The 15,298-nt window shown below is 38.3% G+C and overlaps 1 protein-coding gene across 7 annotated transcripts in view; it reads right to left on the bottom strand.

The window, feature by feature from the left end:
* Window positions 1–15,298, bottom strand: part of ARHGEF10 (Rho guanine nucleotide exchange factor 10) — a 190,385-nt gene that overhangs the window by 121,423 nt on the left and 53,664 nt on the right. For 6 of the 7 annotated variants that reach the window (XM_075923594.2, XM_006137773.5, XM_006137774.5 and 3 more), the window contains 5 exons: window positions 12,171–12,334; window positions 8,195–8,311; window positions 6,245–6,359; window positions 4,896–5,008; window positions 58–135 (listed from right to left, as the gene is read on the bottom strand). In XM_075923594.2, the coding sequence (XP_075779709.1) occupies window positions 58–135; window positions 4,896–5,008; window positions 6,245–6,359; window positions 8,195–8,311; window positions 12,171–12,334 (587 nt within the window). The remainder of the gene's footprint in view (window positions 1–57; window positions 136–4,895; window positions 5,009–6,244; window positions 6,360–8,194; window positions 8,312–12,170; window positions 12,335–15,298) is intronic. The other variant, XM_075923595.2, reaches the window with a different exon arrangement.

Genomic DNA, 15,298 nt, shown 5'->3' with positions numbered 1-15,298 from the left:
ATTATTTCAGGATTTGGGTCCTTTCTAAATTGTAAAAAGTAAACATTATTTAGATACCTCCAAAATTCTTTTGAGAGCGTCCTCATATTTCTTCTCACTGTCAACCACGGAGCCCAGAATATATCTTCTCACAACCTGTTCAACGTGATAAAAGTTAAACTTTCAAATGTAAAGTTGCTGATATTTTCCTCATTTCTGTGACTTGGTGAAAATAATGTTTTACTACTGACAGAAATGTATATACACTATGTAATTTGTTTATTAAATTCTTTGTTTGTTTGTTTACTAGTCTGAGTAAACTAACCTACAAGGGGGGGAAAAGAGTTTGTCCAGTTGTCTCTATATCTAAAATGGAAAAAGAGTTAAGAGTATTAAGCAAAAATCACAGATCCATATTAAATGTTAACCATAAAGTTCTTACACTGATAAATTGACCCTTGTATTATATGTCAAACTAAAGTATTCCTGACACTGGAACTATAATAAAATAAATGTTATATCTCTTCAGAAATTCATGAAAATTACTTTTACTCTATCTTTTTAAATGATTCATGAAATACTATAAAATAGTAGTTGTCATATGAAGTTTCTTATTTGCCTATTTCGTTTTAAAAGTTCACTTTTAAAATATGGACTCTTATATCCCACCAACAAGTTTTAGGATACAATTAGCTATGGGCCCGGATGATGATAGAATATTAGCAACTTGATACACAGATGCAATATAGTGGGTTAGTTTTTAAAACCAAGCTTCACGTGTCATGTTTCATTGTTTTACATCTTCATAACATATTAACACAGATTTTGAGAAAATAATCCAGTGATAAACTCTTGAAGGATTTATAAACAATAATAGTGAGAAAGTATTGGCATAGGGTCAGTGTTTTGTTCCCATTACCTTGACTGTCTTACTTTACATAAAGAAAAACATTCTTGTTCATTCTCATACAGCATAACAGGATTGTAATAGGTTCATGATATATTAATTTACATTTAATTTTTCTCCAAAGCATGTTGTTTTGTGACTTTAATTCTATAATAATTTTCTGACATGTATCAGATCCAACGATACATAAAATAAAGTACACAAAGTTGGTGATTACATGCCATTGTAATAGCCTAACACAGATAGATATGGAGGAGACACTAAGGCCAGGCCTACTCTAAAGGGAAAGGTGGAATAAAGATACACAACTCCAGCTCCGTTAATTACATAGCTGGAGTCAACATACCTTGATTAGTTTCACACCATTCTCTTGGCTTCCTCTACTTCTCACAGGAGCAGGAGTATCGGCTGCCGACAGGGGTGTCCTCTGAATTCGATTTCGGGAGTCTTAACTAGACCCCTAAATCGAACTCCAGAAGTTCAATTGTGGGAGTGTTGATCTTGTGCTGAGTGAAGATATGGCCTAAGGCCCTGTTACATACTTGGTGAAATATTACAAGTCTGCTACACTCAGATTTTTGTTGGTATGGGTAGATGGGAAAAATAATAGTTATGTTCCAGCATTTTTATTCCTAAACATATAACATTTATAACAGAGATTATGATTGCAGAACTAAAATGATTGTTTCAATTATCCAGTACTTTCAGACTCACAGTATGACGCAATATACAAATAAAAATTCAAACAGGACCTGGATTTTTAAACAAAAACTGTTATGCCACCTTGTGGTTGACAGCAGCATATTCAGGGGAAAAAAAGCCTAAAAGACCAAATTGTATGTACTTGTTGCATTGCCAAGTACACACACAATATTTTATTTTTCATTAAAAAAGAAATACCATACCAATGTGCATGTGTGAAGCAAGCATATGGATTTTTATGCTCAATACACAAATAATTTAATATTCTTATCCCGTAGCCATTAAAAAGCAAAGGAACAAACAAACACCAGCCCTAGCTCCTCATCACTAAAACATTCTTCCAATGTTTTTCCCATAATCTTTTTTATTAAGAGACTATTCACCTGCATGAAGACTCTTGTCATGTGAGGTCTGCACAGGCTGGGACATAACTATTCATAGGATATATTCATGCATGTTATTGTTGAATCATACTTCTTACAATGCCCATAATAATCATAACCTCCAGGCACCCATACTATTCTCATGTACCCATCAAAAAGGGGAGAATGTCAGAAACAGAATGGTTTTCTTTAAATTGGATGTCAATACTTCTTCTCTATACACTGTTCTCCAGTGCGCAGTCCCCAGAAGAGTGGGAATTTTAATTCTCCTCTCCTCACAGAGGGAGCCCAGCATAAATGGATTGCAGGCTCACCAGTTTTTCATCACTTCTGGTATTATATGTGTGTTTCTGTCTGCTTCCATGTTCCTCAAGTCATTCACCAAACTTTCTCTGTCAGCAGAGTCTGCATCCAGTATGAACTTATTTTTCCAGATTTAATCTGAGCTCTGCACCTTGAACTAACAAAAAGCTGTTTCTCAACAATCATTTGTGCACTACCTGGGAACAAACTAGGGAGGTGTCCCTGGCACTAAGGCCAGATCCCAAGTACATAGGGATTGCCTTTGACACCTTCCCACTACATAGCAAAAACCTTCTTTTACCTGCCACAGGTAAAAATGGTGAACAAATGTTACATTGCACATCAAATACACTTATCAGATGATACTTATTATTACATATGGATGTATAAATATTTAACATTACTCAAGTAACAATGATTATAATCAGAAGACTTTTTTAATATTATGGGGCATTGAGAGATATTTTCTGCACTTTAAAGGAGCATGGGTAACATCTCTCAAGCCTTTAGACCTATTTAAGGACATCTGCTGTATTTCACCAAAAGTAACATCACTTTCCACTTTACGTTTAATTTACAAAAAGCAAAATCAAGGACATATTTTTGCATCCCTGCCTAAGCTTATATCTAGTGAGGTGGTGTGCATGCCTACCAGTGAAGCTACTTAATCTCTATGGTTAACCTCACAGACTATCTATTCTAAAATGTGGATATGGATCCAAAAGAAATGTGACTCAGAGATGGAACTGTACAGATCTGAAGGGGGGAGAAAGTAGGCAGGCAGATCAGTTTCCAAAGGTCTAAGAATAAAGAGAGAGGTGACTTTTCCTTGCATTACTGAATTTCATTTCAATCTGGTACGTCACTATTCACCTGAAGAATGTTTGCATTATTGGCCCATTAATTTTCTTACGTTATACAGTAAAACCTGTGTTATCTGGCACACTTGGGGAATAGGGTGTTCCGGTTATCTAAGGATCCCATCAACCTAGGAAAAACCAATGGACAATAATAGTAAAACTCAAGTTTTTAATATTGGTAGTTTTGGCAATTGGTCTCACATTTCTATTTTGAGCTAAAGATGATTAGTACTTCTTAAATAAAAAAATGTTACGCCAATCATGGTAAACCAAGCCAAAACTGTGTGCCTGAAGATATGACAGTATTGTGGCTGGGGGCAATGCCGGTTAACGAAGTTTTCTGGTTAACAGAGTGCCAGATAACAAAGGTTTCACTGTATTAGGTTTATTTTCTACCTCTACATTTTAAAAAGGTGATGGACAACTGTATGCAGCACACAGCCCTTCAGCACATGTGGTTCATTGCTCCCAGCCAATGGGAGCTGCAGAAAATGGCAGCCAGCATGCTCCTGTGGCCGTGCCACTTCCTCAGCTTCCACTGGCTGGGGACGATGAACCACGGCCACTGGGAGCCGTGGGAGGTTGTACCTATGGACACAAAGGGTGTGTCTAGACTAACCCTCTCTGTTAACAGACAGATGTAGATTAGGCACATTGAAATTGCTAATGAAGCAGGAATTTAAATATCCTGTGCCTCATTAGCATAAACATGGCCATCACTTTTTTTCAAACGGATTTTTTTCAAAAAAACAGCAGTCTAGATGCGGATCTGTCAAAAATAAAGCCTTTCAACAGATCCTGTAAACCTCATTTTTGAGGAATACGGGAGCCGTCAAAAAAGGCTTTATTTTTGACAGATCTGCATCTAGACTGCTGGTTTTTTTTTAAAAACTCCATTTAAAAAAAAAGTGGAGGCCATGTTTATGCTAATGAGGCACAGAATATTTAAATCCCTGCTTCATTAGCAATTTTGATGTGCCTAATCTACATCTCTCTGTTGACAGAGAGGTTTAGTCTAGACACACTCTTAATGTAAACAAATTTAAAAAAGCAGAAGACTGGCTCTTGCACAAGAGGGGGGTTTTGCGCAAAAAGGAACAGTGTAGACAGCTCTTTTTGTGCAAAAGCCTCTTGCACAAAAACTGAGCCTCATTAATTATGCAAATGAGGCACAGCGATATTCCGCGCTTCACCTCATTTGCATATTTTTTGCGCAAGAGGGGGCAGTGTAGATGGAGCCATAGTGTATTTATAAAAAGGTGATAATTCACACCATTAAAAATTCTGAACAGATTCATTTCGCAAACCTCAAATAGCTGATTTAATTTCAAGTAAATTTAAGTAATTATTAAAATTTAAACCACTCCTCTGAAATACAAATTAGCAACTTTCCCTCTGGACTAAAGGGAGATTTTTCTTGTTAATTTGATTTCTGTTCTTCAGCTACCTAAACCTAGACTGAAGTACAGAGAAACAGACAGACAGTGACAGCCAAGTCAGGAAGAAGGAAGGTCTTGTGGTTAAGGGATAGAATCCAGTAAACCTTGGTTCTAGTCCAAGTTCTGCTACAGATTTCCTGTATGACTTTGGGGGAGGTATTTAGGCTTGGTTTTCTAAATCAGGTGAAGACCCTTGCAAGCTACAAGTCTGTCTAGTGTATATGCACAATTATCCCACCACAATCAGGTTTTGTCCATGCAAATGCCCTATGGGTCATTTACTGTATGTTTCCATAATATTTAAACCCACAGAAATTAATACCTGTTGTTGTGATAATCCTTCAGGCATAGGAGTCATAATTGCTTCTGTATGCATACAGTCCACATCAATAAATAAATTCAGCTCCTCTTCTTCCAGAGAGCAAGCTTTATGATCTACAAATAATTAAAAATAGCAAAAAGTCAATTTTTATATACCTATAGACAGAAAATCCAGAATCATATGTACTGTCATCATACTGGGACAACGACAATCTTGTCTGTACCAAAGCATATTAATGATTTCTGCCATTATTAGTCTATCACCAGCATAGTTCCATCAGTGTCAGAAACAGCAGGAGCTATGCAGAGAATAACTACTGGTGTTTTCACCAACTGCTGGTGCTGGTGAATTAATGGTATAGCAAGGGTGGGAGAGTTCCCAAGTAACCTCAGCCCATATCCTCAGCAAAATTTCTGTGTGTTTTGCTTTATATCAATTTGTCCTTCCTAGCCAAGAACAAAGTACATGACAGCAAGGGACAAAGCAGTCTTACTCAAGGGGATGTATCTGTTAAACGTACTTCCACAGGAGATTCGGTGATCTATAATTTGTCCATCTTTAAGAAATGCTTCAAATTCTTTCTCTTCAAAAATATTTTCTACCATAGAAAGAATGACACTCACAACATTCACACACCCAACTAAACTCCACCCCCAAAACAAAATAAACAAACCTGTAGCAAACAAGAAAATCAACTAACCAAAAAAAATGATGCCAGGTAGTCCACTAGAGACTTTACAATTGCTATCCATGTTATGTAGAAAACACTCAAATATTACAGTGGTGTAATGCACACAGACAAATAAATATGAGAGAAGTTGTGCTTCAGGAAGTATAGTGTAAAGAGCATGAGCAGATGACTTTGAAAAAGCTAAGGAAGGACTTCTCCTAGCTTGCAAAGTCTATGTGCATCATCTGATAGAGTCTGTGAAACTAACCAGTTTCCCTCAGAAAGGAAACTGGCTGAGAGGTCAGTCCATCCAGAAACATACATGGTCGTCTTCTGGGGTACATAGCCACTAGATAGTTAAATGTTAGCTCCATGGCAGATTAAGCAATGAACCTGAGGGTGAAGGTCAAACTCCAAATCCATCTGTGTCACATGAATGAATTAGAATAAATTATGAGCAGGGAAGTTGTATAAAAAAACTTCCCAAATCTCCATGTTTCTAGGGGTTTTCAAGATCCTCAGGATTACCGACATTTTTGGCAGTTCCATAACCACAGATCTATCAGAGCCCTGTTTATGAGACAATGTAATTCTGCTCTCATGTGTCCAGTAACATAAGTAACATGCTAAGACAATCACCTAAGTGAACTTTATAGGGGACCAAAAATTCCACACCTACCTTGGGTAATAAAGGATTTGGTTCTGATGAACGAACGACCTTTCTTCACAGCTGCTTTAGTCTTTTCATAGCCATCTTTGGTACCTTCCCTAGCAGCCCTCATAAGCTTTTGCATCTGCAAGACAGCAAAAGACATATTCTACATACTCAGTGAATAATAAGAGTAGAATTCAACATATTGTAGCAGCAATCTTCTTAAACGATAACAATGAGTAGTCCTGTAGTACCTTAGAGAGAGAAAAAGAGAATGAGAGAATCATGAACTTTTGTGGGAAAAACCCATTTCCTCAAAACTAATGAAGTTGATTTTGCCCACGAAAGCTCATGATAATACACACACACACACACACACACACACACACACACACACACACACACACACACACTGCTTTTTTTGTTAAAAAAGAAAAAAGTTTCTGGTACTAGGCTTGCCAGACGATTTTGTTGAGGAAAAAAAAACATGTAGGAGGTCGGGGCTGAAATGCTTCCTTCTGGCATGGGGTGAGTGCTCCCAGGGCTATCTGGGGGTGGTGCTGGAGAAAAGCGGCAAGTGCTCCTAAAAAATGGTGATGGTACACTGTACCATGCCATCACAAAAAAAAAGCACTGTGTGTGTGTGTGTGTGTGTGTGTGTGTATATATATCTCAATATAGATACACACACATATACATATACATATATATATATATATTTGTTAGTCTCTAAGGTGCTACAGGATTATTCATTCTTTTTAAGTTACAGACTAACATGGTTACCCCTCTGAGATTTCTTAGATGATGTCATATGTAAAAAAAGAACATTGTCAAGTAGTTTAGGCCCAAAATCTAATGCACAGTCAAATGACTATAATCTTATGGAAGAAAAACGATTCCAGGTGTTATGGATATATAGGTGTATTTTAAAATATATTAATTAATTGAGGTGCGACTTCAAATCTGAATACTGGTCTCTCTTGTCCTTTGTGCTTTAAAAAAAAATCTACACCTGGAAGAAACCTGTTTTGCAATCCAAGAGGAATTTTAGAGGAACCACTGAATTTGCACAATTTGAGCTCCAGAAATGTCCAGCATTCAGCCAGGCAGATATGTACTAAAAATAGTTCTCAAAATGACACTGCTATGAAGCTGAAATGTGGCCCAAGTTCAACCTCCAATACAAGTTACTAACCCTATCCAAAACTAAAAATAATCTGAACACTGGTTCTTTGTCCCATTTATGATCAATTAGATTTTTAAATAAGAATTGTATTGCACGGACATTTAAATCACAACACATCAGTGTCTATATTATTTCATTTTAAGCACATATGAAAAAAGTGTTACGATTACTAGCCAGAGAAGCAATTTTCCTCCAGACATAAATCTCCTTTCAAAAAACTGCTCTCCCTTTCCTGAATGCAGCCTCAGCAAAAATGAACGCTACTCCCACAACTGTGCTGATATTTTCAATTATACCAGGACACACACAAAAGTATCTTGCTGTGACAGGGCACTTTCAATATATGAGCCAAAGTCGAAAAACAAACTTCTTCATTTCAGCTCCATTCTGTATAAAGGATGAAGGTCCCCAATCCTGCAATCTGAGCCATGTGGGATGACTCCTCTGCCCGCATAGAGCTCATGGACTTTAACAAGACTCTACAAGGGCACAGGTGATCTGCACACGTGGATCAGGTTGCAAGATCAGGGCCTCAATGATTAAGGAAAGTCAGAGTTCTAGCTGATCTTGTAAAAGTATTACAAATAGAGAGTAACTACTGTAAAAGTCCTTGACAATGTTCTTGTACAACAAACTGTACAATATCCAGAACATTTGGAAATAATTTTAAATAAGTTACTGTTCCATTTTTGATATTCAACTTGCTGTTTAATAAAGGAAAGATAACATTGTCTGCACTTGATGAACAATAATTTTAACACGTAGCTTGTTACAAAAATTAACTACACTACCTTCAGCTCATGTTTTTGCTTTAGTTGCTGAATCTCTACTGCTCCCACAGTGTTTGCCATCAAATCTTTCATCTTTTTCTCATAGTGCTCCTTTAAACGGGTTAGGTCATGAGAAAGCTACAGTGTATAAAAAAATACAATCTTTTCAAAAAGCCTGTAGTGCAAACTTAACTCTAAAGTACTTGAGAGGTATCATGCATGCGATTCTCTGCCTAGAAGTGTCCAGTCAATAGACAGAATATAAACAATTAGGGGTGCTCGACCTTTGTTTATGGTGTCCTATACATTGCTGCACTTACTGAATATGTCTATACAGAGATGAAAACTTATGGCTGGCCTGGGCCAACTACTTGGATCTGCATGGCACAGGCTCCAGGGCTCAGTTTGGAAAATTCCTAGGTATGCCTTTGGGCTCAGTCTGAAGCCCAAGTTCTGGGATCCTGACTCAGGGCCAGCCACTGCCCTGCCATGAATCTTTTACTGCGGTGTAGATGTACCCACTCATGCTTAGAGTGAGGCCTTCATGATCCACTGACAAGTGCTATGCATTATGAAGGAAGAGGAAGCTTCCCTCAATCCAAAAAGAATAGGAGGTGTGCTAAGATCATTTAAATTTCAAGTTATATTGTGCATTTCTTGCTATTAGAATTAATCCAGAACATCACTCCATAGTGCCAAGTATGACTTCTAGCATTTATATTTCTGAATATTCTCAAGAATGGGGAGCTGAAAGAAAAACTGTCAAAATAGGCCAAAGTATCTGCAGAACTTCTGAACATCTTTGAAACTGGAGGTTCATTGCACCGGTGAGTTAGGTAAGCGTAGGCTAGTAGGGAAAGATTTATAATTAACTAGTTAGAGCACAGGAGTAGGAATCAGGAAATCTGTATCCTACTCATAGCTTTATTCCAGATTCACTCCGGCCTGGGGAAGTCAGATAATCACTCTGTGCATGAATTGAAATAAAGGGGCAATACCAGTCAAGGACTATTGTGAGACTTATTCATTAATTAATGTTTGTGAAGCACTCTGAGAACCTCAGGTGAAAGTACAAAGACAAAAATATTTGAAAATAAAAAAAATCCAATGTAAAACTTCCCATCTTGACATCGATAGCATTGTTCGCCAACAAATCGAGGCAATGGAAACAAAACATCCACCAAGCTGAAAACAAAGGGCCAGATTCTGCCCTCAGGTACACCCTTATCAGTTAAGATGTAATTAATACCATTGCTAGCACTCTTACCTTACACCAGTATAAATGAGAGCAGAATCTGATTTACTGACAAGAGGGAATTTCATTTTGCAAACATGCCAACATGTATTTTGCTGGAGCCCCACTAACATGTACAAACAAAACTGCTCTTCAGAAATCTTAAACCTTTTAATATGCTCAGTCCTAAACGAACAGCCAGCCTATTCCCCTGTTGGGATACAAGAGTCACCAGATGCATTAGGAGACCTATCAAAGCAGGATTCCCCTTGCAGATTTTAGCACTATTTCATATGAGGTTTGTGAGGAGGGGGAAAGCAATTACATTTGGCGAGGAATGTGAATAGGAAATGAGAGGTGAGGAGCTTTTAACCACAATGCTAACTCTAAGCACTTAAGGATTTATATTTACAAAGTATTAACCATTTAAAGAATCTTTGCCTTTCCCTGCTCTCCTCCAAGCCCTCTTTCTGGTTCCCTCCATTCCCTACTTTGACTCCTGAAACCTGTCTATGGCTTCCAATCTCCTGCATCTCCTTCATTCCCCATTCTGCCTTCCATCCGTATATTCTGAGCAGTCACTCCTCCTCTCCTGGAATCTCTCACAGCTCCCTTCACTCACTCCACAGTATGACCTTTCCAGACCAATGGCCATTTTCTCTCACACTCCTGCTCCTGCAACATTTCTTTGCTTCTGGCAGTCTTTTCCCCCCACTCACTCCAATCCCTATCTGGAGTCTATGGAAGGTTCATGTTAATTACAAGCATTTAAAAATTATTGTAAACCTTGCCCCTTTGTACACATGTAAAGAGTCTCACTGTGTCCCAGGATGTCACCATAAGGAACAAAATGAGGTGGGAATGGAAGAAACAAAACAAGCTGCCACTTTAGGTACACTATGTGAAGACCATTTCTCAGCTGCATCCTAATATATTCAGAATCAGAATATATCAGAATATACAGCTTTCTTCAGCCAGGTCCAGAATTACCCCACAAACATCAGGTACAGAAGCATAAGCTTGTTTGAGCCAGGGGGAAAAAAGTACTTAATTAACAAAGTCTCTTTTAAACAGATACAGTGTTTCAGTCATTCCTCCGTCTTCCTGATCCTGATTGGATGGGACATAGGGCAACAGATGGAGCAGTGAGTTCAGAAATCTGTGGAAGCAAAATGTGGATTCTGTGGAATCTATTTTACACAGGTTCTTTTATAAAACTTGTATAACATTTTCTCTTCTAAGTGTTCTCTCCAATGTGAATTTCTTTTCTTAACTTTATAGCCACTTCAATACTTTTATGTTTGAAAGTGCTATATTATTGCTTTTGCAATCCCAGGAAGAGGAAATGTAAGAAAATAAGCAGTGTAAAGGCAGAGGGAAATATAATTATTTAAACATAAGGTAAAAAACCTTGAGTAGGGTAGGGCGAAAGACCAAAACAAAAAACAAAAAAACACCCAAAACAGAGGAAAGGAGAGATATAATCTGTAATTCAAATACAGATTTGTTTTATAGGCTACATTTTAGGTCTTAATTCCTTCCCTGATTCTGTGTTCCTCTGCAAATCTGCAGAAACAAGGGTATGTCTACACTACCACCCTAGTTCGAACTAGGGTGGTTAATGTAGTCATACGAACTTGCAAATGAAGCCCGGGATTTGAATTTCCCGGGCTTCATTTGCATGTTGCTGGGCGTCGCCATTTTTAAATGTCCGCTAGTGCGGACTCCGTGCCCGCGGCTACACGCGGCACGAATTAGATAGTTCGGAATAGGAAGCCTAGTCCAAACTATCTAGTTCGTGCTGCGTGTAGCCGCAGGCACGGAGTCCGCATTAGCGGACATTTAAAAATGGCGGCGCCTGGCAACATGCAAATGAAGCCCGAGAAATTCAAATCCCAGGCTTCATTTGCAAGTTCGTATGACTACATTAACCACCCTAGTTCGAACTAGGGTGGTAGTGTAGACATACCCCAACTGACTCCACAACACCCAGTCCTAACCATCTTGGCATAGGTGGCTGGAGCATCAGCCATTCTAACAAATTCCAGATCTTAAATGACATCTATATGATCACTAGCAGCTGACAGAACCTAAAGCAGTAAAAAAGTTTAAAATACTCTAGGTACTGAACCAATCCATGGTTGCCTCCAGAAGCAGTAGAGCACAAAGGTGCCAGGCCAGATAATCAGGCACCATACTGCTTGTATACAGACCATCCACCTTTACCCATCAGTCTTTGGGTGAGTCTCTCTAACCCCCATACATATCACACGTTTCTTTTCAGCCACAACAACTGTTTTTTCAAAGCTAAATCATAACTGAGGAATACAAATCAAAGGGGACATATTTACAAACTGACCAGTCTGTGAATTCTGCAAAACCCTCCTGTGGATCCCAAAGCCTCAAAATCCATGGGTCACCCAGTTCTACTCTTCACAATATTTCCCATAGTCATTTGCCATTTACACTATGTCACTCACAGCTGTGGAAACGGAAAAGGTCAAGAACAGCTCACAGGAAACAACCAGCCTATTTTCATTGCACAGATCTGTCTCCCTTTTACATGTGCACTAGCTTTTTCCTTTTATGTTTTGCTTTCAGTCGTCATTCTCTCACTAGTTATTAGCTCATTTGCAAAGATGCTCTGTATACATGGAAGATAGGTTCATGAAAAGGTATGGGCACAAGTGGGCAAGGCAAATGTTGAGCAATCAGGATAATTAGAAAATCTGAATAAGGAAAAGGCGGCTATAAGTTACATACATGTCTTTTGTGGCTGCCTCTCAAAAAGGAGCTGGGAATTCCATTTTTGCACTCTGAGTCACTTTGTTCTTCATAGCTTTCAAACTCACTTGAGCTCCATCCATATTCTAGAGAGCTGTTTCCACCTTCATCTCCATTTTCAACATCATCATAAATCATTTCCTCTGCATGCATTAATACCAACACACAACAGAAAATATATTTTACTTAAGCTTCAAAGAAGTTCCAATGTATTTTAATTCCAAAGCGCTTGTTCACTATGGGATGTAGTCTGCCCTTTGCTACAATACATAGGTGGGATGAGGTAGGAAGCCTTTTCTCAGCTTTCAAGCTTCCACATAGAAGCATTAATGTGGAGCACCACATTAACATGTGTGGATAACGTTGTGATGCTCACACCATCCCCTCATAAGTAGAGTGGCCTCTTCAAAGAGAGGTGTTCCAATGTATTTGTTCATCTATACTATAATGATTTGCTGGTGTTAGCACAGGATTTGCCTTTATATGTTCTATTTTATATACAGTAGATTTTGGTGCAAATCCTGCTCAAGTTCAGTGGGATGTCAACATAATCACTGTCATGGTGAGCAAGGAATTCACCGTTGATGCATCTTGCTACCACACATAACTCACTTTAGGAACCTTTTCACGATTAACACACACAACAGATGCTGAAGTATGATATATGTTTGGCAGGACATATTAAAAAGTTACTACTTCTAGTAAAATGGATTAGACCAAAGAATAGCAAGAACTACACTCCAAAACTGTTGTATTTTATGATGCATTTTCATCCTTCCAACATAAGCATACTCAGCAGTCATGAATGTGTCACCTCAAATACTAGAGCATTACCTTGTGTATAAATGACATAAAAAGCTCAAAACTTCATTATTTTTGTATGTTTTACACCCAAAAATTTCATTGCCCGCCCAGCTACGATTAAGTTGTTTAAACAAATGTGTTGAAATAGTAGAAAAAATTGTGTGTGTCTGAAAACTGTAGGTACTGAGAATAGTTTTTTTTTTAAAGGGATACTTTATTAAAAAAAAAAAAAAAGGTTGAGAAACACTGATCCATTACACATTGATCCTAAAATGCAATGAAAAAATTTAACTCTCAATTAACCATGAGAAAGCAATCATTTGCTTCCATAATTATATATTATATCATTTGTACCATAACAATTGACATAGGCAGGCACATCCATTATAAATTCTTATTTTCAGGGAGATTACTATTAGTAGCTGTTTTGCAGTAACTCTCAGCCCACCTGACCAGCACTTTAGAGATAAAATTTGGTTTATGCAAAAGGAAGACACAGGATTTAGGCTATAAGTAAATTACAAATTGTTTCAAAGAAAATTGACTTAATTTTGCACACTTCAATAGCCCAATATTTATTAAATTCAAAAATTAAAATTTGACAATGTTGCAATATTAATTAATATTACTTAATGCAGTCAGCATTAACAAAAAGTGAACTCCTTAATATGCTGAAACTCTACTTTTGAATCTAGTTGTTCCCCCCCCCCCATAAATACAAAGCTCTTTGCCTGATACCTTTCAATGGCATTCCAGCAAAACAGAGAATTTAACAAAAAATCATTATAATAGTAGCAGACTCTAAAATTCTCGGTCATACAGAGTTAAATAGGTCTTTGTCTGATTTAGGGCCCAGTCCTGTAAACGATCTGTATGTGGAGCTCCCACTGACTCCAATTAGAGATTTGCACAATAAAACACTTATGAGAGGGGGCAAAAGGCCCCAGTTCTACTATGGCAGCAGCGCGGATGGACCCTTCCCCTATTTCCCCCCACACAAGATAAACTAGACTGAATTCAGTAGATCTGTCTTACTAGTCTAATGGGAACCACAATGGGGTGATAATGAGACGGAGACCATGTCCACCTGTTAAAACTCTCATAGGCTGAGGATTATAAAGGTGCAAATATTACTACAAACAGCCCACAGTCTATATGCCTAATATTTAGATCTTTAAATGTGGTGTGATTATTTTAAAATTTCCTTGTAAATTCAAGAAATTAATCCATCCAATTGGATAAACAGGCATTCCTAGCCTGTTCTCAATTTAAAAAGAAACAAATTCTCAAATGTTAATTGCAAAATCCCATTGTGTATATACCAACATTGTCAATAAAATAACTCTCCCCTATGGAAAGTTTAGACTTTTCAGCTAAAAATAGAAAACAGAAAATTTTCTGCTGAAAATTTTTCATTTAAAAGAAAAGATTTAGATTCAGAAACTCATGGGAGTTGTAGTTCAGGTCCCTAATGCCTCATTCTCTTATATGGTGGGACTCAGGGTATGTCTACACTACCCCCCTAGTTCGAACTAGGGGGGTAATGTATGCATACCGAACTTGCTAATGAAGCCCGGGATTTGAATTTCCCGGGCTTCATTAGCATAAAGCCGGCTCCGCCATTTTTAAAAAACGGCTTGTTCGAACCCCGTGCCGCGCGGCTACACGCGGCACGGGCTAGATAGTTCGAACTATGTAGCCATTCCGATCTATCTGTACGCCTCGTTCCACGTTCCACGTAGTCACGTTCCACGAGGCGTACAGATAGTTCGGAATGGCTAGTTCGGGGTTCGAACAAGCCGGCTTTTAAAAATGGCGGAGCCGGCTTTATGCTAATGAAGCCCGGGAAATTCAAATCCCAGGCTTCATTAGCAAGTTCGGTATGCATACATTACCCCCCTAGTTCGAACTAGGGGGGTAGTGTAGACATACCCTCAGAGACTGAACTACCTGTTGGTTTCCTCTCTTATGAAACCACCATGAGAGTCCTTGATTCTGATGTACAGTAGGAGATGTAGACGAGATGGAGACTTCCCAGGAAAGAGGGCACCTGAGAAAGGTGTGATTTTGCAGATCACATTGTTTATTATCTTCTAAAAGAACTGAACCCAGCATTCCACTGCTCACAGTTTTCAAGGTGAAAACCAATGGTGCCAAGATTTCATCGAAGTCTACTCTTGTCCTTCCAATCATAGCCATACAGTAAAGGAGTTAAATGAGCCTGGAGTTAAGAGAAAAACTTTCCTACAGCACATTTCTTAGGTGGCTTTCCTTGACTGGTTGCTGCATAGCAGCAGGGTAGT

Source organism: Pelodiscus sinensis, chromosome 3 (genome assembly GCF_052426305.1).
Source record: "Pelodiscus sinensis isolate ZL-2025 chromosome 3, ASM5242630v1, whole genome shotgun sequence".
NCBI classification, from domain to species: domain Eukaryota; kingdom Metazoa; phylum Chordata; order Testudines; family Trionychidae; genus Pelodiscus; species Pelodiscus sinensis.
This window is presented reverse-complemented; position numbering and strand designations above follow the sequence as displayed.